Below are 21,891 nucleotides of genomic sequence, written 5' to 3'. Positions count from 1 at the left end.
TGGAATCCAGAGTCTGAGAAGCAGCCTAGCCTGGGTTCTGGGTTCTGCTCAAAGACAGCAGCACAGACTTGGACCCACTTAGCCAGCAGACCGCAGCTATGCGTTTTTACTTACACTTTAAAACCCTTAGGTTCTTCTCATTCCACATGGAGAAACTTTCCTACAGAAATCACTCGTCAACAATCTGTTTAAAATCAATTACATTTGAAATAAAATCGATACATTTAACTAACTAGGGGCATCATGGTATTCCCACCCAAGATATCCAAGGACAGTGTCTGGAAAACCAGCAGACCTCACTTAGTCCCTGTGATCTACTAATTACTCATCCCCACCCCACCAAGAAGAAGAGAATGTTCTTTGGTTTGATGATCTTGATCCAAGACCAGGCGTCCTGGGACCTCTCTAGAAAGCTTAACCAAATCACAGGTGACGATCATGGCCAGGATCTGAAACAGGCTCACTTTATGCCCAAACCCAAGTTATGGTGGTTTGTGTTTTAAAGGCCATTTAACTGCATTTTGCTCTCTGGTCTCACGCATCCATATCCTCTACTGCCTATAATTCCACATGCTGGTGGCACTGAAAGAATGAGATACTGAGAGAAATCTGAAATGAGTTAAACAACTCAGGTATGAGAAAATTAGCCATTTTTCTCATTTTCTCAGGCTTACCTGTTGCTTTGTACAGTTCTTTAAGGTGTCCCTCCGGTAACCGTATCTGATGGACTGTCACGTCTACGGTGCCACCGCCACTGTCCACTACCACATACTTGTCACCTGGTACAAAAACAGCCAACCTTTATATAGACCACTTGTCCATCATGTCCTGGAACAAGCTGGCAGGATGACTTGCTGTACCCAGCTAAGCGCCATCAACACTCATTAGTACAATAGTTTTGCTAATTAGCCACACAGTGGGTTATTCATGACTAAAGAGATGAGATAGTGTCTGCCCAGAAGTACCGGTTAGCATGGATGATGAACCCAAATGAGTGAATCTTTAGGACTAAAGCATTCAGGTCATGCGCTGCTGCATACCTGGCACGTGTGGACCACTTCCTACCAAGTTAATAGCACCATCAAATGACCTGCTGTTTAGCACAAGACTCACTCTGGAACTGGTGAGTTCCAAGTCCTACTTTTCTTCTGAAGAACCTATATGGTTTTAGAACATGCAAAATGACAGCTCCAAAAAGAGCTCTCCCTGGGCGAGTGGTCTGTAAAACCAACTGACTTGGAACATTTTCCAAAAGTACAAAAGGAACAAATAGAAATGCATTTTTGCCGGCAGCCCCCCGCTGCCCGCCCGCCACACACACAATCCAGCAGGGGCAAAGGACGTTTAAAGATGCTACCTTCCTCCAGCTCGGACCAGATTTCTCCTATGACATTCTCCACCAAAAAGGTCCGACTCTGCCGATTACGTCGTACGTGTTCCTTAGCTAGTGGCCAACAGAAAGAAAATAACGACGGGTAAGAAAACATGAAAGAGCTGGCAGTCACCTGCAGTCAGTGGAGGTAAAAGAGCATGGGAGGTTTAGGAACAGAACATTTGGTGATACTTGATCAAAATGATTACATAAATACAACATAGGGAATGACAAAGTCAGCTCTTCCAGAGCAAGTGGCTATTTCCACCAGCCTTCATCTATTCATCTGCCTGGCAGCTTTGGCCAGTGCCCTGCTGAAAAGCTCACCCTGATGAGATTCCCTTCCTCCAGGGACACTTTCAGGGGAATGCGAATAAAACAGGCCAATTTCCTGGCTTTGCTGCCCCAGCGAGGAGGCTGTCTGCCAAGCAGCCTGCAGTGCGCTTGGTTAAATAATTTCACATCAAGCAGCTTTGTCTGATACAAGGAATGCGGGGTATGTTTTCCTAATCTGGATCCTGGATAAACGGCCAGGAGCCCTTTCCAGACCCCGTTGAAGTCGACATGCTCTTCAGCCACAAGGTGGCGCTTCAGCCACAAGGCGGCACGGCTGAACCTAGAAAAGTCGGCGCCGCCTTTTTCCTGCACACCGCAGGACAACCCGGGGGCGGCTCGAGATACTCAGTGGCTGTGACTCGCATGGGTATTTCATCTCCCGCAGGCCTCCTGACAGCCCCGTGAGGCGGACAGGCACAAATCACATCGTCCTGTGTTCAGACGAGGAAACCAGGTCAGGGAGGTCAAGGGACTTGCAGTTCCCACGACTCTGTCTTGCAGCCTGAAATTAACCCTCAGACCACGGAACCCCCTCTGCCTTTGAGATTTAACAATTTAGAGTGAAGTCTGAAAAAGCAGAATACGAATGTTAAGAGGTGGGAAGGGTGCTGTGAGAGGGGGCCTGGGAGGCAGCAGAGCACAGGCACGATGGGAATTTGCGCAAATCACGTGACGCCTCTCACAGGCAGAGCAGGGACCAGCCCTCTGATTTATCCTCAGCACCCACTGTGCCACCAGGCGCACAGCAGGTGATAAGGAAGGCAAAGCACCAAGTATGAGACTGGGAACCCAACAAATGATCACTACAATGAACAATTTAGAGCAATCCTGGTTTTACGGACGAAGGCTCTGTCCACCGCTCTGCTGTCCCATTCCCACAAGTGTCCCCTCGACCAATTTTTTAGTCCCCAAGCCCTACAAATCCAGCTGTTGCTGGTTATCCAGTAAAGAACCCTTGACCCTCCAGCCTCCTTCAGCAAGGAGCACAGTGTCTGCAAAACATCTTCTCTGGGGATTAGAATGGCAAACACCGGGCCGGCCTTAAGTTCCTCAGGCTCCGGTTTACAGCGGAGAGGCCAGCCCCCGATGTAAGAGTTCCCGTGGGCCTGGGAGGGATCTCCAAACTCAGGGCTTCTCTGCTGTTCCCAACATCAGCTCCAGATGAACTTATATTGCACACCTTGTAGTGGGCATTGGTTTTCTAAAACAATCTAGACGACTAACGAAATGGCATTCATAAAAAACGGCCTAGTGAGGCTAATAAAACATGTTCTGAGCTTCAAAAAATTATCTCATTTTTCGGGCAAATTAAGCCCAAGATTGTGAAAAATGTAGCCTTTTCTAATCTCATTAAGTCTTTTTGGAGTAAAATAATACCGACAGCAAACCCTGCCGTGCTGGGGGCAGAGTGCCAGCTCTGGTCTCCTCAGTGGTGGCCACTGGGCGTCCATCAGGGAGGAGCATCAGAGGGCAGAAAACAGCCAGGGGGTCTCAGGGTATTAATGCCATCCTGGGTATCCCGGATTAAGTGCTCTGCCAGGCCTCCGCACATAGCAAGCACCCCGTCCTTCCGGGAGACGGGTTCCCACCGTAAAGCAAGGCTGAGAGAGAACCCCTGTCTCACTGCCCCTCTGAGGGATGGTGGCCAACAATTTGAGGATTTCAAAAACCAAAGACACGCCTCTGAGCACAGGAAAAAACAGTAAATCCCACAAGGCACAGGACACAGACACAGGGCAGTGTGAGGGTAGGTAGGATATGTTAAAGGAAGGGAACCAAAAACTGAGCTCTTGGGGAAGGCAAGCATTCAAAAAAATTTCCCCCTCAAATGTGAATGTTATACTTAAGAATTGTCAAGGAATGCTGTGTTGAATTAGCTAATTCTGACATGAGCTGCTGTTTATGAACAATTGAGTAAGAATCAGCGTATGAAATATACAGCCCAGTCAGTCACTCCTCTTTTTTCCAGTTACAACAATGAAGAAGGAAGTTTAAATAACGAGATCATCCTGAGTATTTAAAACATGAATGCATTGGATTTAGTTAGCAGTGAGGCCAGCCTTGGCATGCTGGGGAAGCCAAGCATTGTGAGAAAAAGGCAAATCAAGCCCTCAGACTTAGAGGGAAGCCCATTTCCATTCATTCTGGGTGAATCAGATCCAGGGTGCTAACACATGGCCCCAGCAGGCTGAGGCAGCAGCCTGGGGACAAGCGAACTTCTTGCCACTGTCTCGTGGCTGAGGCTCACAGACGCCTCCATCCTGGGTTAAAAATGCAGAGCAGTGGCTGCCGGGGCAGAGTCACCCTGTGAAGAGGAAGAGAGGCCTGTGTGGGCAGGAATGTGTGCCTGCGAAGGGTGAGCCTGGGCCCCAGCACCCCGGGCAGTGCAGAGACAGGCGTTGGGAAGAGGACCAAGAAAAGCTTGGGACCAACCGGTGTCCGTCCTCACTGATGGCATCCCTCTCCTCCTGGGCCTGGGCCTTGCAGGGCAGGATGGAGATGGGCTTGGGCGATGGGGGGTTTTCTGTCCTCGGAGCCCTCACCCGGGCACAGAGCTCAGAGCCGGGGCGCACAGCGCCACCTCCCCAGCTCCCATCAGCTTCCACGCTCACTCACGTGGCTCTGAGTGATCCAGGGTGTCTGCAGACTCCGTGGCCCTGGACAGACCGACGGAGCCCTGCATTCCAGGGAAAACAGTCCTGAGGCACAAGATTGTGAGCAACTTGCATATAGTAAACATTAAAGAGAAAAAGGCCCTTAAAATGCCCATCCCGGGTCTCCATGGGCGGTGCTCCTTCCCACAGCTAAATGAGCATCAGTCCCTCAGGAAAAGTCAGCCCTTTCCATCTCTAGTGTCAACTCTCGCCAGGTTTATAGTTAAGACACATAATGAGCTCATCACACACGAAGCAGCCCCAATGAGTGAGTCAGCAATAAATCAACAGTCTTAACGGAGGAATTAATAACAAGCAAGTGGGATTAGATTAAGAATCAGTTAATAGAGAGGAGAGATTAAACGCCTAGTAAAATGCAAGGCCGAGAGCCGGTCTCAGGCCACCCTTGGGTTCTTGGAGAGAAGTGTCCTCCCCTAAGGTACTTGGGTGGGTGACGAACTAGGGTAACCACTGCTGAGTTTACGGGGGTCCTTGGAGGGGCCAGGTAGGTGGGCTGAACACACAGATACTTAAGGGCCAACCTCCTCCAAAAGCATCTTGATTTCTCACGACCACACTGAGTGCCTTCAAAACTCCAAGGCACAGAAACATGCAGGGGGCTGGAGGGAAGACAGCGGGGAGGGGGAGAGAGAGAGCAGGAGGTACCCTGTGCAAACCCAGCTCCTACTGTGTCACTGGAGCTGTACCCATTGACCGTGGCCTTGCTGCTCAGCTCAATCATCTGGTGCAACCGCAGCTTCCGGCAGTAGATGGAGGCCGCCTCGGGCTCCAAGGCGATGAAGAGTTGCTCCGAGTTCTCGGGGGAAGCCAGACCTGCCTGGAAGACAGAAGGCAAGGCTGGGACCCCTCCAAGGACACCCACACCTTGGGCAGACACCCCGCAAGGAAGGGACACTCACACTCCGCTTGTTTGGGAAATTCCCTCCACAGGCCTCTCCAGAGCCTAAAATCGGGGGTGATCGGGTGCTGGTCCCCAAGCCAGGTACCCAAACGTCACAGAGTGGGGAAAGAAAATGTACAAACGCCCTTGGGAAATTCCAGGCCCTGTGAGCCTCAGGGCCTCCTGCATTTGGGGCCTGCTTGGCCCAGAACTGAGAAGCACAAAGGGGCAAAGGACCGAAAACTTTGAAAACCACCACGGGATGGAAGGCCGATGGTCTGTTCCCGGTTCCAGGACTAAATGGTCTGACCGAATCGTAGCAAAGCCCAATCTTTGGTGGCCTAGGAAACAGAAGGGCCATCACTGGGCCTCAGCTATGCAAGCGTCTGAGTCTGTTGTGTGGGAATCTGACCTGTTATCTCCAGAGCACCAGGGGGGCTCCAGGAGAAAGCCCCCCCTGGAATCCCACAGAGTCCCCGTTTCCTAGCGTGCAGGGGGAAAGGCCACTGACAGTTATCTTATTCAAAGCGTCTATCCCTTTCACAGCAGAAATGCTTCTGCCCCGTGACGTCTGGCTTGTTCCCGTCACAGCCCCTCCAGGCTTCACGAAGGGCAGCCAGGAGGCTCTGGGACCAGCCTTCTGAGGGTGCTGAGAGACACAGCCCGGCTTGGCCTCTCATGGCCTTGACCCGGAGCACGAGATCTAGCTTGCTTGTTGAAGCTGCCCAAGCTCACGGCTTTCCTTGGTTGCCAGCACAATGGGAAACAAAAACTAGCTCCTTCTATCACCACTGTGTTTGCTGTCTTTGCTGCCATTTCCGAGGAAAGCCGGGATGCGCCCTCGTGTGGCACCCACTTTGGAGAAGGTTCTCAGGTCCCCCCAGGCCCCGGGAGGTTTAGTGGACTCATCTCGTCAACCAGGGACAAAGGTCCGCCTAATGTCACACATGTACAATGACCCGGTGGGGAAAAGCTGGCCTAGAGTCACGGGCATGGGCAGAAGGAGCTTAGGAGGGTCAATTATTGGGCAAGGAGGGGAGGGGAGTTCAGGTTAGAAATTAGAAATGCCTTTCGTCCAACCCCTTCACTTTATGAAGAAAGAAACCGAGGCTCGGAGAGGTAGGGCAATCAACTGTCCCGGTTTCCTGGGACACTGGCCTTTCAGTGCTAAACCCGGGACAGTCTTAGGCTCCAGGGTATCCCAGAGAAGTGGCAGAGCAGCCCAGGCCCAGGTCTTGAGCCTTGCAGACCAGCTCTTTGATTGGTTCTCAGCTCTCCTACTCTTAGTAACTCCAGGTACTGGGGTAGGGCCCAGGCCTCTGTACTTTGACAAAACCCGTGGGTGCCCCTAATACTCCTCCTGAACTGGTTTGAAGGTACACTCTCTACTCATTTACTCTGCGACAGTACTGCCTAGACCAGCTGTCATTCATTGTCCCTAATAACCACACCCCAAACGAACCAGTTAATTACGTCTTAACGAGATACCATCAGCCGGCAGGTGACTGAAAATCTCCACTTTGCCAAAACCATGAATGCCTCACAAGGGCAGAACCCGTCTGGAAGACTGAATTACAAAACCAGATGGAACCGCACACGCCTACACCCTCCGCCAGGAACCCGCCTCCTACCTTCCTTCCTTGTACCCTTGGCTGAGGCCGACCACATGGGCAGCATCTGTGCCCATCAGCAGGGTGCCCAGGTCAAAGAGGCCAGGTCTGCCCTTAGCTTACACGGGTCAATAGGTTAGTGACACAGATGCGCGACAAGATTTCCCCATCCAAGGGAATAAAGGTGCCCCCTCCCCCAACCTCGCTTTCTCATAGGGTCTCCTCAGACATCCTCAGCACAAAGGCAGACAAAGGTTAAAATGCCCGATGAAATAGGACATGGGTTACACGCATCAGGTGCCACCAGGAACAGTGAAACCTCTGAACCTTTATCCCCAGGATCCCAGAAGAAGAAATCCAAAGGGACACCAGGAGGAGCCCCGTCTACAGAACGGCGCTCGTGGACTGGTCCTTCTATCCTCATGGGTTTGTACGTAAAGCCAAGGCCCTCCTAGAACAGAAGCTCACAGGCCCAGCTCCCACAACATGGGCTGAGGAAGAAGGAGAGACGCGTTACAAAGCAACAGTGGGCCCTGGATGTACAGCCTCTCCTCCAAAGTTCAGGATGGAGGATAAACTGGGAGGAGGCTAGTGCGGGCAGAGCAGAGCGGTGCCCAGGACTCAGTGCGGAGGAAAGGCACGGGCTCTGCCCACTCAAAAGGCACATTCCTGTCATTGTGTCCCACTGGGAGGTCAACCAGCCAGGCAGCTCCCATGTGGCTGGTAAGAGCAACAGGGGCCTGGGCCCAGCGGGAATGGGGACGGCAGGGGACAAAGGAGAGCAGAAAATAGACGCCCTTATTCCCCTCCATGCCTTCCCAGAAATTCTGAGCAGGATCTCTAACTTAGATGTGAAACATCTATGTGGAAAGTCACATCAAGAGGTCCAGAGGAGTGGAGAGCCTGGAGTAAGCAGGCTCTTCACTCAAGGGCGTCCGAGGGTACCTGGTGTGTGACTGAGACCACGCCCCCACCGGATGCTCCCACATCCTGAAGATGTGAAAAACAAGCAGGCTGACCTGAATCTGCCCCGAACAGCGTGGGCTGCACCCCTCGGGGGGCCTTTCACCTGTCCCTCCCCAGCTGGGCTGGCCTCAGCTCCCCAGCAAAAGCTTTGACCCATTTCCACGGGGAGTTCCCCACAGTACCCTGCTCAGGATGCAGACAGAAGCAGAGGCGAAGAGGACCCCAAACCAGAGGGGAGGGGAAAGGCAAGGTCAGTGGAGGTCCCGGCAGTGCCTGGAAGGCCCAGGACAAAGTAACCACGTTCCTCTGCTTAAACCAGCCCCCCTGTCCACTCCCCAGTGAGAGTGAGGGGCCGTGTCCCTACCAGCAAACTCTCATGGAGGCCACAGGGAGAGGTGAGGGGGAGGCAACGGGAGGCAGCTGCCTCTGCACGGATTCCCAGTCACCAGGAGGCTTCCCAGAGCTGCTGGTGGGCTCCGAGAGAAGGACGAAATGCGAAAGTCTCTGCCAGACTCTCAGAAACCCAGATGTCTTTATCTCTGAGCAGAAGAATCCAGTGCCCTGAAATGTAAGCTTTGTTTCCGCATGAAAACACTTGCCATCCTTCTCAGCAGAAGCCCTCTGGCCTGGCAGCTGGCAGGAGACCTGGGGGTCTTTTCCTGGGATCAGGCCAGGGTCAACTAGGGCAGGAGAGCTCTCTCTCCGCTTTCAATAGTTCTGCTTCTGGAGCTGGTATCTCAAGGCCACTGTTCCGTTCCATTGTGAGCTCCCCTTCTGCTCGGCCCCCGGCCCAGCACCTAGCATATTCTGCCCCCGACTATAGATCCATGCGGACCTGTCTAGCCTCTCCTGCAAGATGGTACATTTTCTAAGGGCAGCAGTCAGGTCTTCTTGCCCCGGAGCACACAGTAGGTGCTCAGAGGGCAGCTGCCGAATGAATGAATCACCCATCCCTCCAGCCAGCCTTTATTCTGCAATTTCTGGCCCTTCTCATGAGAGCATTTCAAACATGACCTGAGGATTCTGCAATCAGAAAGCGTCTGAGCAAGGAGGTTGCCACCCCATTTGACTTCTCCATGAATCTGGGCCAGCAAGAGCTCCATCGTAGTAGTTTTTAGCGCTCTGCTTCCTGGTCACGAGCTCCACCTGAGAGGAGCGGGTGGGTGAGAAGACCGCACTCCGGGGAGGCCGAGGACGTGGGCAGTTACCACCTCGACCACTCTGCTCCTTGGACCCGCCGTCAGCCAGGAAAATCCGCCAGGGGCTGTGTCCACAGCCGAGAAAAACAGCCAGACCAGCGGAGTGCTCAGCTGGCCTGGTGTCAAACTGCAAAGAGCTACAGCTGCACGGCTTCCGAGTGTCATGGGGTTGGGTTTCTTTCCTGATGTGATTATTTTTCACTGCCGTTTGTTCAGAGACGGAGGCAAACGCAAGCTGCAACTCCGTGTTAGAGGAGATCGTCGTACGTTGGGGAACATCATTTATTTAACAGGTTTCTGGAACCTACTAGAGTGACACATTTTAGGCAAAACGCCTCTAGAAATACACTGGACTACCTCCTATGCATGATGTGCTCAGGATGCAGTGGGTCTATCATCTCCTCATTCTGGGTCTTTCCTGAGGGCCTCAGAAGAGGCTTCAGCTGTTCTTTCTGCCACCATCTTTTCACTGAATGCTCTTAAAGGGTCTAAAGCTGTCCCGAGGCTGTGGATTATAAAAGATGGAGACTTAACCCACTTTCTCAACAATCATTTGACATAAGAGGAGTTTTGGACGTTTCACAGATGAAACTGTCCCCATGTCAAGTGCTGGCCAGCCCTCACTGGCAGTGAATCTCAGTCCTCCAAGTGCAGGCCCCAGGCCCACCCCCTGCAGGCCTGCTTCTCCACGGGAGATGCTGCCCAGAGATTCATCTCCTGGCTCTGGTCCAGGCCTCTTCCCCCTCCACCAGGCCGGTGGAGGATGGCGTTCAGCCTCCATGTGACTGTGCCATGAACTTGGGCTCGGGAGGCCTCCCATGAGCCCGGAAGGAGGCGCTCCCTTTGCCGCAGGCAAGCGGGGTGGACAGACCAGTTTCCCAGCTGCCCTGACGGAGAACCATCCCCGCTCCTCATCCTTCCTGTTAATCTGTCAGAAGCCAGGCCGACAGGCAGCACTTCAGGTGGAAGGGCTGGTGGGCGCTCTCAGATTTCAGAAGCTGGGCGGGCCAAGAACTGTGTTTTTGGCTCAGGTTCTGTATTTATCAGGTTTCTCCAGAGAAACAGAACCAGTAGGATGTATGTATATGTAGAAAGAGATTTGTTATAAGGAACTGGCTTACACGATTACGGAGGCTGTCAAATCCCAAGACCTCGGTCGGCAAGCTGGACAGCCAGGAGGGCCGATGGTATAATTCCCTTGCCGGCAGGAGGAGCTGATATTTCAGTTGGAGTCCAAAGGCAGGGGGAAAACAATGTTCCAGTCTGAAGGCAGGCAGGCAGGCAGACAGGAGGAATCCCCTCTTATTTTATCTAGGAAGGTTCAGCCTTTTGTTCTGGTCAGGCCTTCCACTGATTGAATGAGACCCACCCACCTTAGGGAGGGCAATCTACTCTATTCAATCGATTTAAATGTTAATCTCATCCTAAAACACACTCACAGCAACACTCAGAATGATGTTTGACCAAATATCTGGGTATCCCTAGGCCCAGTCAGGTTGACACATAAGAGTACCCATCACAGGTATGCATCTTTCTTACTCTGCATAATAAATGGAAGGTGAGGAGGGAGAGTTGGAGAGATGTTAATTTTGGAGAGTAGCGAGCTCCATTTCCATCTTGTCATGAAGATTCTCCCAGAAGACAGGCTAAAGAGGGTGCCCCTGATATGCCACCTGCCCCTTGCCTGAAGTACAAATGGCTTCAATGAACCACTTGGATGCAAGTGATTTGAGAGCAGGGCTCCTGTCCTATGACTCGAGCACCTACCACAGTCCTGACACAGGAGGCCCCGGCACAGGCTTGTTTAATGAATAAATGAATGAGTGAACAAAGAATGAATGAATGGTACCTGCCATCTTAAAATCCATCCAGTGACTGTAAACTGAACACAAGTATCAAATCAGAGCTACAAAGGGCCAAACATTAAGCTGCACAGACACTGCCCTGGACAAACGTTACCCGGCATGGAGAGGACAGGCAGATCCACAGGGTGTCTCTGGGCCTCAGGAAGCAAATTCCCCCATCCCCTCCATCCATGCTGGTCACCTGGGCCCTGCCCAGGAGCTGCTGGCCCTCCTACTGCCTGAGGTGCCAAAGCCCAGAGGACGCCACGCCCCCCTCAGCCTGGTTTCCCCCTTGGCCTCCCCAGTGTAAGGGCCCTCTCCCCACACTGGCCCCACCCGCTCAGAGAGGCAGTCCTTGAAGAGCCGGCCCAGGGCTCCATCAGCCCCGACAAATCTACAAGTCACCGCACCTCTTTCTTTTTCACGCTAAAAATAAGAACTGTCCCCTTTCCGGGTCACATGTTTGTTGCTGAAGTCTTCCCATGGGCTGGAAAATGAAAGTCAGAACCATGATTCTTGAGTATCCTTCCTGGGAAAATTCAGGATCCCGGGCTGTGTCTTAGCAGACAGCCATGTCCCAGTGTCCCATCTTTGGGTCTTTGGACACTGCCTGAAGGCTGACACCAAGGAAAAGCTCCCTGATGCCCAGGGATCCCATGAACAGTGAAACTGCATTTGTGTCTCTTCCTTTTTAAAGAAGTTGCCTCTTTCTGGAACTTCCACCTTCTTCCTTCATCCCTTTAAAAACAAATCTATTTTTGGCAAACACAAAGACTGAGCCAGATTCTCACGCTGAACAGAGGAAGGGGAGAGCAGAGGAGCCAGCCTGGGGCAGGGAAGGAAAGGAGGGGAATGGGAGAGTGCAGGGCGGGCGGGGGTGGAACACTGCCCTTCCTTGAACTCTACCTGCCACCCGGCATAAAGCCTCAAGCGTCCAGGACAATTCCTGACGCCAAGGTGCCTGGGGCCATTTGACTGTGTTCAGAGATCAGTGTTGATTAGATGGGGGTTTTGAAAGGAAAGGTTTATATTTATACATGTGGCCACAGACTCAACATCAAAGGTGTGTCTCCAGGGAAAGGTGGCTCTCTCCTGAGAGGTGTGGCAGGGGACAAGGGGACATCTATGACCTTCGTGACTTTCCCCAGCCCACTCAGGTTGAAGGCTCTGAAAACTGATTCTCAGCACAGACGTGACCCAGGCCCCAGGGGTGGCTTTCATTTATTAACCCAGGGGACTAAGTACAACAGGGGCCAGCTCTGTCCCCAGGACCAGAACAGCAGGTCAGTACGGCCAGCCATTCTTGCCATGAAGTCAGACACTCATGGAAGCCCCGTCGTGGCACAGGTTGTCCGCAAACAATGTGAGGGTTGGAAGCTATGAGGGTTTTGGCACCAGTGGTGCCCTCTGCACCCAAGAGGGATGGGCTGGCCGTTGACGCTGGAATGCTCTGTCTCCATGGCGCCATGTTGGCTGGCACGCTCCCTAACTGTACCACTGCCCTCACCCAGCGGTGGGTGTCCTCCACCAGGCAGGTAAAGCAGCCCTCTCCCCTGTCTGGGGCACCCATACATGCCGTGCTCCTGTGTTGCTCCTAAGATGAACCGTGCAGAGGACAATCGTACTTCCTTTATTTCCCAGCTGCATATGTGCAGCTTTCAGCCTCCACCAGGCTGATGTGCCTGGCTCATGGCCATTGGCCTTGTCTTTATTTCTTCCTTGTTCAAATATTCTTGTTCCCCAAGACTTTTCCTTGAGGGTCTCACTTCCACTTGCCCACAGAGAAATATCTCTGAACCTCAGTTTGCAATCCTAGCCCCAAGGAACCTACAGGGGCAACAAGACCTGGAAATGAATAAAGTCAGAAGGAAAACTGAGCCCAGCCCCTCCCCTTGTCTGTCTGACCCCCACTGCTCCCCCAGGAGGAAGCTGAGGAATGGGAAGGCTCCTGGCCCCCCTGCCTGTGGGAGACCCCTCGCTGCCTCCCCAGGGAGGCCTGTGAATGCTGGGGGACCCTGGAGTGGGGTGACAGCCACCGCCAGGTGCATCTTGGGCCCTGCCCGCCCCCAGCCCCGCACTTACCTGGTAGGCAGCTTGTCTCATGAACTGCTTGGCGGGCTGTTTCCAGATGGCAGGCACCGTGATAACCCACCTGACATCAGAGTTCTCGAACTCTGAACCCGTCTGATCGCTCAGCTCCTAAAGCCAAGGAAAATGCAGCAGGTCAAGTGGACAGAGCTGGTCCTCCTGTGGCTTTGCTGAAAATCCAGGCTTCCTGGCCGTGAACTCTCGGGGCATCTATTCCGCGGCCCCCCGAACTTATCAGCGTCAGGAACAAGAGTCTGTTTTCTGAATATACAGCAAACAGGGAGCTCCCAGCTCCTTCCATTCCCTGGATGTGGCTGCAGGTGGGAGACGGGCTGATCTGAGGCCTTTGGCCACTTCCTAGTCATGTGACTTAGGGCAAGTGACAACCTCTCAGGCCTCAGCTTCCTTATCTGTGCAGTAGGGATAATAATAAGCTCATACAGTTATTGGGAGGATTGATCATTTCCTGAGAGCTACACTTCCTGACAGCTTGCTCCAGTGTCAGCCTTGCTAAGCCCTTTCCATACCTCAACCTCATTAATCCACTTGAGAATCCTGTTAGGAAGAGATTAGCACTGCCCCTCTTCTACAGGTGGCAAACTAAGGCCTAGATATGGTCGGTATCTTTGTGATGATTGCCCAGCTAGAAAGTAGCAGAGCCAAAGTTTGGACCCAGACGCAGGTCTATCTTGACTTGAAAGGCCGAGGTCTTAACTAAATTGTTACTTTTGGTCTCCTATCTGAACAGAGCCTGGCCCGCAGGAATGCTTAACGACTGGTAGCATTTGTTATCAGAGTTGTCACTGTCACCCACCTTACTGCAGGCCCAGCACATCAGTGGAGTTTTCCTGGCAGGATGGGAAGGGTAGGAACAACACGACCTAAGCAAGAACCGTGCTGCCCTTGACTTTCAGTTAATGTAAAACCTATCTACAAAACAGAAACAGATTCACAGACATAGAGCTCAGACTTGTGGTTGCCAAGGGCGGAGGGATGGGGAGGTGGGGGAGGGAGAGGGATGGACTGGGAGTTTGGGGTTGGTAAATGCAAACTATTGCATTTAGAATGGATAAACAACAAGGTCCTACTATATACGCAATCTCCTGGAAAAAGGAAAAGAATATTTAAAAAAAAGAATGTCTATATGTGTATAGCTGAGTCACTTTGCTGTACAGCAGAGATGGGCACAACATTGTAAATCAACTCTTCTTCAAAAAAAAGAAAATCAGTGGGACCCATGTAGATAAACAGGACGGGTGGAAGCATCAGAGGTTTCCACCAGGCCCAGGTAGACAAAATATGTCTCTAGAATAGCTCTCAGACTCAGTATTCCCGCCGGGAAAATGGGAAGAATAACACTAACCCACAGCATTACTGGCAAGATTAAATGCGAACACACAGGGAACATCCGGCCCAGAGAAGACCTCTGACTGATGCTTGTTCCTCCCTTCTCCTCCCCTCCAGTTGCCACATTCACCAGACAAATCTGAAATCAAACCTAAACACACACTAATGTGCTTCTGCATCAAAGTCCGCTCTGGGGACATGTTTCAGAAGATTAATAGGCTGGTGATTTTTTTCCTGATGGGTATCTCATTTTCTCTATTGTTTCACATAGTTATCTTGGGGCTGACCCACCCTCTCACTGAACTAACTTCCTCTTTGATCAGTAAATTTTTTTTCCCTTTTTAAAAAAACTTTTCATTTTTCATTGTGAGAAAATACATGTAACATAAAATTCACCATCTTAACCATTTTTAAGTGTGTGGTTCAGTACATTCACTAAACTTTTTTTTAATAAACATGTTTTTAAAAACATCTCTGCTTTAGACCAACGTGAAACAACCTTTTTTTTTTTTTAAATTGAGGCATAACTGATTTACAATGTTGTGTAAATTGCTGGTGTACAGCAAAGCGATTCAGATAGATATATATAGATATATATATGAATGAATATATATATAGATATATATATGAACATATATATATATATATGTTCTTTTTCAGATTCTTTTCCATTATAGGTTATTACGAGATATCGACTATAGCTCCCTGTGCTATACAGTAGGTCCTTGTTGTTTACTTATTTCATATATAGTACTGTCAAACTCTTAATTTAAATCCTAAACTCCTAATTTATCCCTCCCCACCCCTTTCCCCTCTGGTAACCATAAGTTTGTTTTCTATGTCTGTGGGTCTATTTCTATTTTATATATAAGTTCATTTGTATCATTTTTTTAGATTCCACATATAAATGACATATGATATTTGTCTTTCTCTGTCTGACTTACTTCACTTAGTGTGATAATCTCTAGGTCCATCCATGTTGCTCCAAATGACCTTATTTCATTCTTTTTAATGGCTAATATTCCATTGTATATATGTACCACATCTTCTTTATCCATTCATCTGTCGATGGACATTTAGGTTACGTCCACGTCTTTGCTATTGTAAATAGTGCTGCTATGAACACTAGGGTGCATGTATCTTTTTGAATTTGCATGTATCTTTTCATCTTTTCCGGATATTTATCCAGGCGTGGGATTGCTGGTGAAAGAGCCATTTTTTGTTTGTGTTTATTTTCGTTTTTTTAATCATGTTTTATTTCCTTGCAGGTCTGCACTGGGCTTTAAAAGCAGGTGAGCATGTGACAGGTTGGGAGGGCTTCTAAGCGTGGTGCCTATAACCATCCAGGCTGTTTTAAACTCTTTAAACAGGAAAAGGCTCAAAGATGAATGATGGGCTTCCCTGGCCGTATGGAAAGTTGTCTGATGAACTGTTTGTTCGCCAGCGGGTGGAGATCAGCTTGGAAGGGAAGGGACCTGGCACTGACTGAGCATCTCACGTCAGGCACTTTCACTGACTGTCCCTCGTGAATAGTGAGACTGCTCCAGGGACGTGACTTCTGAGATATTCTACTTGAGCTTATTCTGGTCCAACATGCAATAGTGCCCCTCCGCACTGAGCCCACCTGCCCCTCAAACACCACCCAGCCCCTTACGCAGGGCCTAGTTCCTATACACCTCCTCAAACAGCTTTTCTGCATGCAATTTCTTTACAACGTGTTCCCTGCTCGGAGAAGGTTCCGGAAGCTTCTGGCTGAGCCGACAGGTCCACAACCACCCACCCACCCAAGCCCGTGCCTGACCTCTGCCCCCTCCACCTCCTCCCTCCCTTGCGAGATGGTCTGTTCACGCCTTTCTTCTTGGCCAACTTGAAACACACTCCAGTGTCGTGGACGTTCTCAAGTTCTTCATTTTCCCTGAGTCCCCATGGCTGCTCCTCTTATTCCGGAGGCCCCCACCTCCCTCTGTGCCTTCGTCTTTCTCCAGGCGCTGAGCCCATCCCTCTGAGATCCTTCTCTTCAGGCCGACGGAGATCCACCTCCTCTCCTGCTTCGCTGTCTCCTGGACCAATGGCGGCTTCCATTCCGCAGGTCCCCGCCGGCCTTACTGCTCCTGCCTCTGGCTGGTCACCACCTTCTTCCTGAAGCGAACCCAGCCCATCTCCCTCCCACTTCCTTCCTTAGAATCCTCTCCCCACCCCTTTTCATAGAAGAATTTTTTCCCAGGAACCACTCCCTCCCTCCACCCCACCACCTTTATCTCCCTGGTTTTCATGTTCCTCAAATGACCCCGCAGTTGGAGTCTCAGCCTCGCCCTCAGCCCTTGGACAGACCTGCTTCAGGATCTGAGTGAGCTGCTAACATATCACTCTCCTCCACCTGCAGGCCCTCGGGACCACGTGGTCTCCCCTCCTCTAACGCTATCCTTGTGGCCATGGCAACCCCTGCGAGAAATCCTTTGAGGGCTCCCCACGACCCAGGAAGAATTCCTTTGTCTGGCCTTCGAGGCTTCACACGATCTCGTCCAGAGCTCGCTGTTCCTGCTCTCTCTGTAGCCTTGCCCTTCGCCTGCTCCAAACTGCCTGCTTCCCACAGCGGTTTGCTATGTTTTCTTTCCCCTGAGCTGTGCCTGGGCCGTTCCACCAGCGCAGAACACCCGCCCTTCCAGCTGCTGCCTGTCAGAGGCCCGCAATCTCTCTCCTCCGGGGAGGATTGATTCCCTGCTGCTGCTGCCCTTGGGCAGAACCTCTGCCTTCACCGAACACTCAACACCCACGGTTACCCCCTCACGACACCCACCCATCGACTGTATGCACTGGGTTTGTTTCCACGTGGCCAGAACTTGCATAGCACCTGGCTCACCAAAAGTACTCAAAACAAGAGGTACTTGAATGGATGAAAGCAGTGTTACGACCTCACTTCTTTGACTCCCTCTAGCCCTATTTCTAGAATTCTATTCTACTCTATTTCTAGAATTCACTAAATTTCTTCTAGCGATCACATAATACCAAATGCTTCTGAAGTTCCCAATTCTTTTTGGATAGAGTTCAATACACGAGGCTCTTGACTCATCTGATCTACACCCACTCATCACCATGCTTATGGGAGGGGACACTGAGTAGATGGCTATATTCCATTTGGAAATTAGCCATTTTCTTAATTCTGGGCCATCACTGAACAAACCTTTGCAAGGGCAAACCAAGGGGGCTTATTCACCTGGTCAGCTTCTTCCATGGGGTCTGGGGTGGGGAGCATGGAGGAGAGGGGGGACAGCAGCAACTATTTACCAAGTAAATAGTTGCTGAGCCCCCAGGGAGGCATTTAACATCTACTATTTCACTTACTATCAAACGACCCACGAGGCACAGTTACCTGCCCCCCTTTTCATGTTAGGAACGTGGGTACCAGAGAGAACGAGCACCTCGCCCAAGATCGCACAGCTGCTGCATGTGTCTCCTGCCTTTCTTTCTTTTGTTTGTTTTACTGAGGTATAATTCACATACCGTGAAATTCACCTTTTTAAAGTGCACAGTTTGGGACTTCCCTGGTGGTGCAGTGGACACGGGTTCACGGCCAACACAGGGGACACGGGTTCGATCTCTGGTCCAGGAAGATCCCACGTTTCTGCAAAGCAACTAAGCCCGTGTGCCGAGACTACTGAGCCTGCACTCTAGAGCCCGCAAGCCACAACTACTGAAGCCCTTGTGCCACAACTACTGAAGCCCACGTGCCTAGAGCCCGTGCTCCGCAACAAGAGAAGCCACCGAAATGAGAAGCCCACACACCACAACGAAGAGTAGCCCCAGCTCGCCGCAACTAGAGAAAGCCCGCGCGCAGCAACGAAGACCCAACGCAGCCAAAAAAATAAAATACAAAAGCACACAATTCAGTGGGTTTTAGTATATTCACAAGGTTGTGCAACCACCCCCGCTATCTAACTTCATCACCCCCCTAAAGAAACCCATACCCGCTGGCAGTCACTCCTCTGTCACTCCCCCAGCCTCTGGCAACCACTAGTCTACTTTCTGTCTCTATGGATTTGCCTCTTCTGAACATTTCCTACAAATGGAATCATACAGTATATGGCCTTTTGTATGTGGCTTCTTTCACTTAGCATAATGTTTTCAAGGTCCATCCATGCCATAGCAGGTGTCAGTGCTTCATTCCTTTTTAAGGCTGAATAATATTGTAGTGTATGGGTGAATCCCATTTAGTTAACCATTCATCCACTGATGGACATTGGGGTTGTTTCTGCTTTTTGGTTATTATGAATAGTGCTGCTAGAAACATTCATGTACAAGTCTTTGTGTTAACATATGCTTTCGTTTACTCTTGGTACATACCTAGGCTTGGAACCGCTGGGCAGACAGTCACTCCGTGTTTAACCTTTTGAGGAACTGCCAGGCCGTTTTCCACAGCAGCTGCACCATTTTCTCTTCCCACCAGCAGTGCACAAGGGCACATCCTGCTTTCTGAATACAAAGTCCACATTCTCTCCCCCGAGGCTGTCCCTGCTCCCCTAGCTGGCAGGTGCCCCCTACCCCCAGCACAGGCTCTGGCATGTACCCACCTTCAGTGCCTGTTCCTTAAAGTACTGCAGGGCATAAGCAAAGATTTCAAGGGCTTTGATTTTCTTGCCATTTGCTGCCGTCAGGTCTGTATCCATGGTGAGGTCCTAGAGCCAGGACAGGAATGAAATAGTAAGAAGAAGGAGAGACATGCCTTCTGGCTTTAAGCACTGTCACTTGGAGACCTGGGGAACCCAGCGAACCATGTTTGTGTTTCCTGGTGTTTGAGGGGCAGACTAGGATGGCACGTCCCCCAGGACAGGGCTGGCAGCAAAGTCCCCTTACTGTGTAGGTGGCCCTGGCTGCTCCCCTCAGCCCCCACCTCCACTGCTCCCTCCCTCCCTCCCTCCCTCCCTCTTTTCCTCTCTCCCCTGGATCCTCTGGGGGCAGAGGTTTCGGGGCAGCAACAGAGCCAGGAAGAAAAAAAAAAAGGCAGCAGACGCCACTCCCGATGCAATTTACATACTATTTCCACATGACACACATGGTCACCCTTGGGAGCCCCCCTAATGGAAGCCTAGATAATCATACCAAATCGCTGATGTGCACGGTGCTAAACAGACACGAAGCTTTCACTACCCGATGAGCTGCCAACCAAGTCACAAAAATAGAAGAGCTCCTATTTTAAGGCTTGTGCTGCCTAATCCACTGGGAGCCCAGCATCATTGCCTTCCTTCCTCTGCCAGAAGCTACAGCAGTTGCTGACTGCAGTCCTTGGGTGTAAGATGCTCTGTGAGATGCCGGATGGACTGCGGTCATTAAAAAATGATGAAAATAGTCCCCAGAGGGTGGGAATGGGCAGAGAGGGGAGCAAACATCAGGAGGAAACCCCCAAGTCTCCTGGAACCGGAAGACGCATTGCCACCAGGGAAAAAAATCAGTGCGGTCTCTGGATTGATCCAGGCTGGGTAATTAGTCTTTGCTTTGGAGCGTGAAGGGGTATCAAGCAGCTAAACCGGCCTGTGGGGCCTGCCCACCATCCTGACCCCTCCACACATGCTCACTCCTCCCACAGCTGGGGCTCAGCAAAGACACCCCAGCTTTGGGGTGTGGCTCCCAGGCGGCTTCCAGCCATCAGGAAGCCACAGGCTTGGAACTGAAAAATTCAAATTGAAAAAATTCCTGGGCTTCCACCTGCAGGAGATTCCTGTTGGGCACTGAATCCCATCAGGTGAAACAGGAAGGATGCATTGTGAGCCGAAGTCAGTGTGCTTCAGAGAGAGAGACACACACGGATGAGCACCGAGCCCTGGAAGGCAGGGTGCCGGCTGCAGGGTTTCCCAGTGACATTTGTTTTGTCATCTGCAAACACTTAACAAGCAGACATATGAAAGCAATAAATAATAGGAGCTAGCAATTGACTTTAACTAACTAAGGACCGACCGGCATGGTTCTAAGAGCTTTGTGTATTTTGATTCCTTTAATCCTTACAACATCCCCATAAGAAAAGCACTCTCCATGTCTCCATTTCACAGATAAGGTAAAACAAGGCAAGGAGGGTCTAAGTGACTTGGATTAAGTATCTCAAAGGTGTCAGAGGCGGGATTTAAACCCAGGCCATCTGGCCTCAGGGTCTGTGGTCTTAAACACTATCACCATCCTGCATCTCTAAGTACTGAGAGTTAAGGAAAATTTAAGGGATAAAATGCTTAAATTGAAAAAATTCTATCCTATGGCCCAACATTTCGATGAAGCTTGGGGGAGGGTGCTAATCAACTTGGCCATCTTACAAAACCCTGGCAAGTTGGAAGCAGAACTACTTCAGGCATTGGGCCTCCAATTATTGGGCGCTTGATTTCCTGAGCTACCTCCTTCCCCACATAGAAGGTTAATGAGCCAGTTGTTGCTGGTTGTTACTTCCAAACTGGTTAGTTATAACCACTACCCTGAGCCCCCAAAATGCTCCCTCGTCCCCGAGTCCTTCCTTCAGGATTCCTTGATCTCCCAACAATCCTGCAGGTGAAGGGGGATCTCCTGGCACAGCAGGGGCTCCCAGCCCCCTACGCCTGTGCTCCATCCAGCCAGGTCTCCCTGACTGGTCAATTTCCAAAGCAAACAAGTTGCTAAACATTCTGAATATCTCCCTGCCCATGCGTAGGTCAGAAAGTACTGTGTGTTCCACAAAAGTGTTGTGTGCTCCAGGTTGTTTCTAAAATCAAGGTGAATGGACATTCATTTCTGCTTGGGAGAAACCTGAGGGCCCCCCAAGGTCTGGAAAGGCCGGAGGAACCTCGGTTCTCGAATGCGGAGGACTTGGGGCCAGGGAGAGGCTGGCTTACCCCGGTGGTGTGCAGCTTCATCTTGAACTTCTCCAGGTACAGCCACTGCTTGGCCTCACTGGGATCCAGGTCGTGGTAAAAGTCCCTGGCGGCATACCCGAAAGTGTGGAACTTCCTCTCCGGAGTCAACAAGATGGTGGTCGGAGTCTTCTGGTTGGACACCCCAGGGTCGCCTCCTTCCCATCGCCTGTCCCCAAGGAAAGGCAGAGGTCATGGGCCTTTTTGCGTAATCCCAGTGCAGGCAGCACTGATGTGAGCACCTACTGTGTGCATGGCTGTTACAGATGTGAGTGCCCATGGTGGCTGCCAAAGGCGCCCTCTGGTTGAGCTGGTTGAGTAGTGACTAGAGACACAGCTTCAGTTAATAAGAAAAATGAAAGGGACAAGTGCCAGGTTCTTGCTCAGTAACAAAGTCTGCTTCATCCTTTCAGCGTTTACTGAGCATCTACTGTGTGCCAGCTGCTAGCGACACAGAGATGAAACATTTATGTCTCTGCCTTCAAATAACTCACAACCTAGTAGGTAATGGTTTTTTTTTTTTGTTTGCTTGGCTTGGGTTTTGGTTCTTTAATTTGCAAGCACTCAATAGCAGATGGATAGCTGGTTTGCATCCTCTTTGAAACAGGTAGGGTATAAACGAACACATAAATACCTGCCTCATCAGATGGAAATGAGGGGCCCAGGGAAATGTCCCAGAGGGGTCAGAAGGGACAGAGGTGCCAGAGACGG

The 21,891-nt window shown here is 50.9% G+C and overlaps 1 protein-coding gene across 4 annotated transcripts in view; it reads right to left on the bottom strand.

Moving 5' to 3' along the window:
• HSPA12A (heat shock protein family A (Hsp70) member 12A) overlaps positions 1–21,891 on the bottom strand; it is a 69,091-nt gene that overhangs the window by 6,499 nt on the left and 40,701 nt on the right. For all 4 annotated transcript variants that reach the window (XM_059901090.1, XM_059901089.1, XM_059901092.1 and 1 more), the window contains 6 exons: positions 21,163–21,349; positions 18,886–18,990; positions 12,965–13,081; positions 5,029–5,200; positions 1,358–1,444; positions 675–779 (listed from right to left, as the gene is read on the bottom strand). In XM_059901090.1, the coding sequence (XP_059757073.1) occupies positions 675–779; positions 1,358–1,444; positions 5,029–5,200; positions 12,965–13,081; positions 18,886–18,990; positions 21,163–21,349 (773 nt within the window). The remainder of the gene's footprint in view (positions 1–674; positions 780–1,357; positions 1,445–5,028; positions 5,201–12,964; positions 13,082–18,885; positions 18,991–21,162; positions 21,350–21,891) is intronic.

Source organism: Balaenoptera ricei, chromosome 16 (assembly GCF_028023285.1).
Source record: "Balaenoptera ricei isolate mBalRic1 chromosome 16, mBalRic1.hap2, whole genome shotgun sequence".
Taxonomy (NCBI): Eukaryota; Metazoa; Chordata; class Mammalia; order Artiodactyla; family Balaenopteridae; genus Balaenoptera; species Balaenoptera ricei.
The sequence above is the reverse complement of the archived record's forward strand: the minus strand, read 5'-3'. Positions and strand labels throughout refer to the sequence as shown.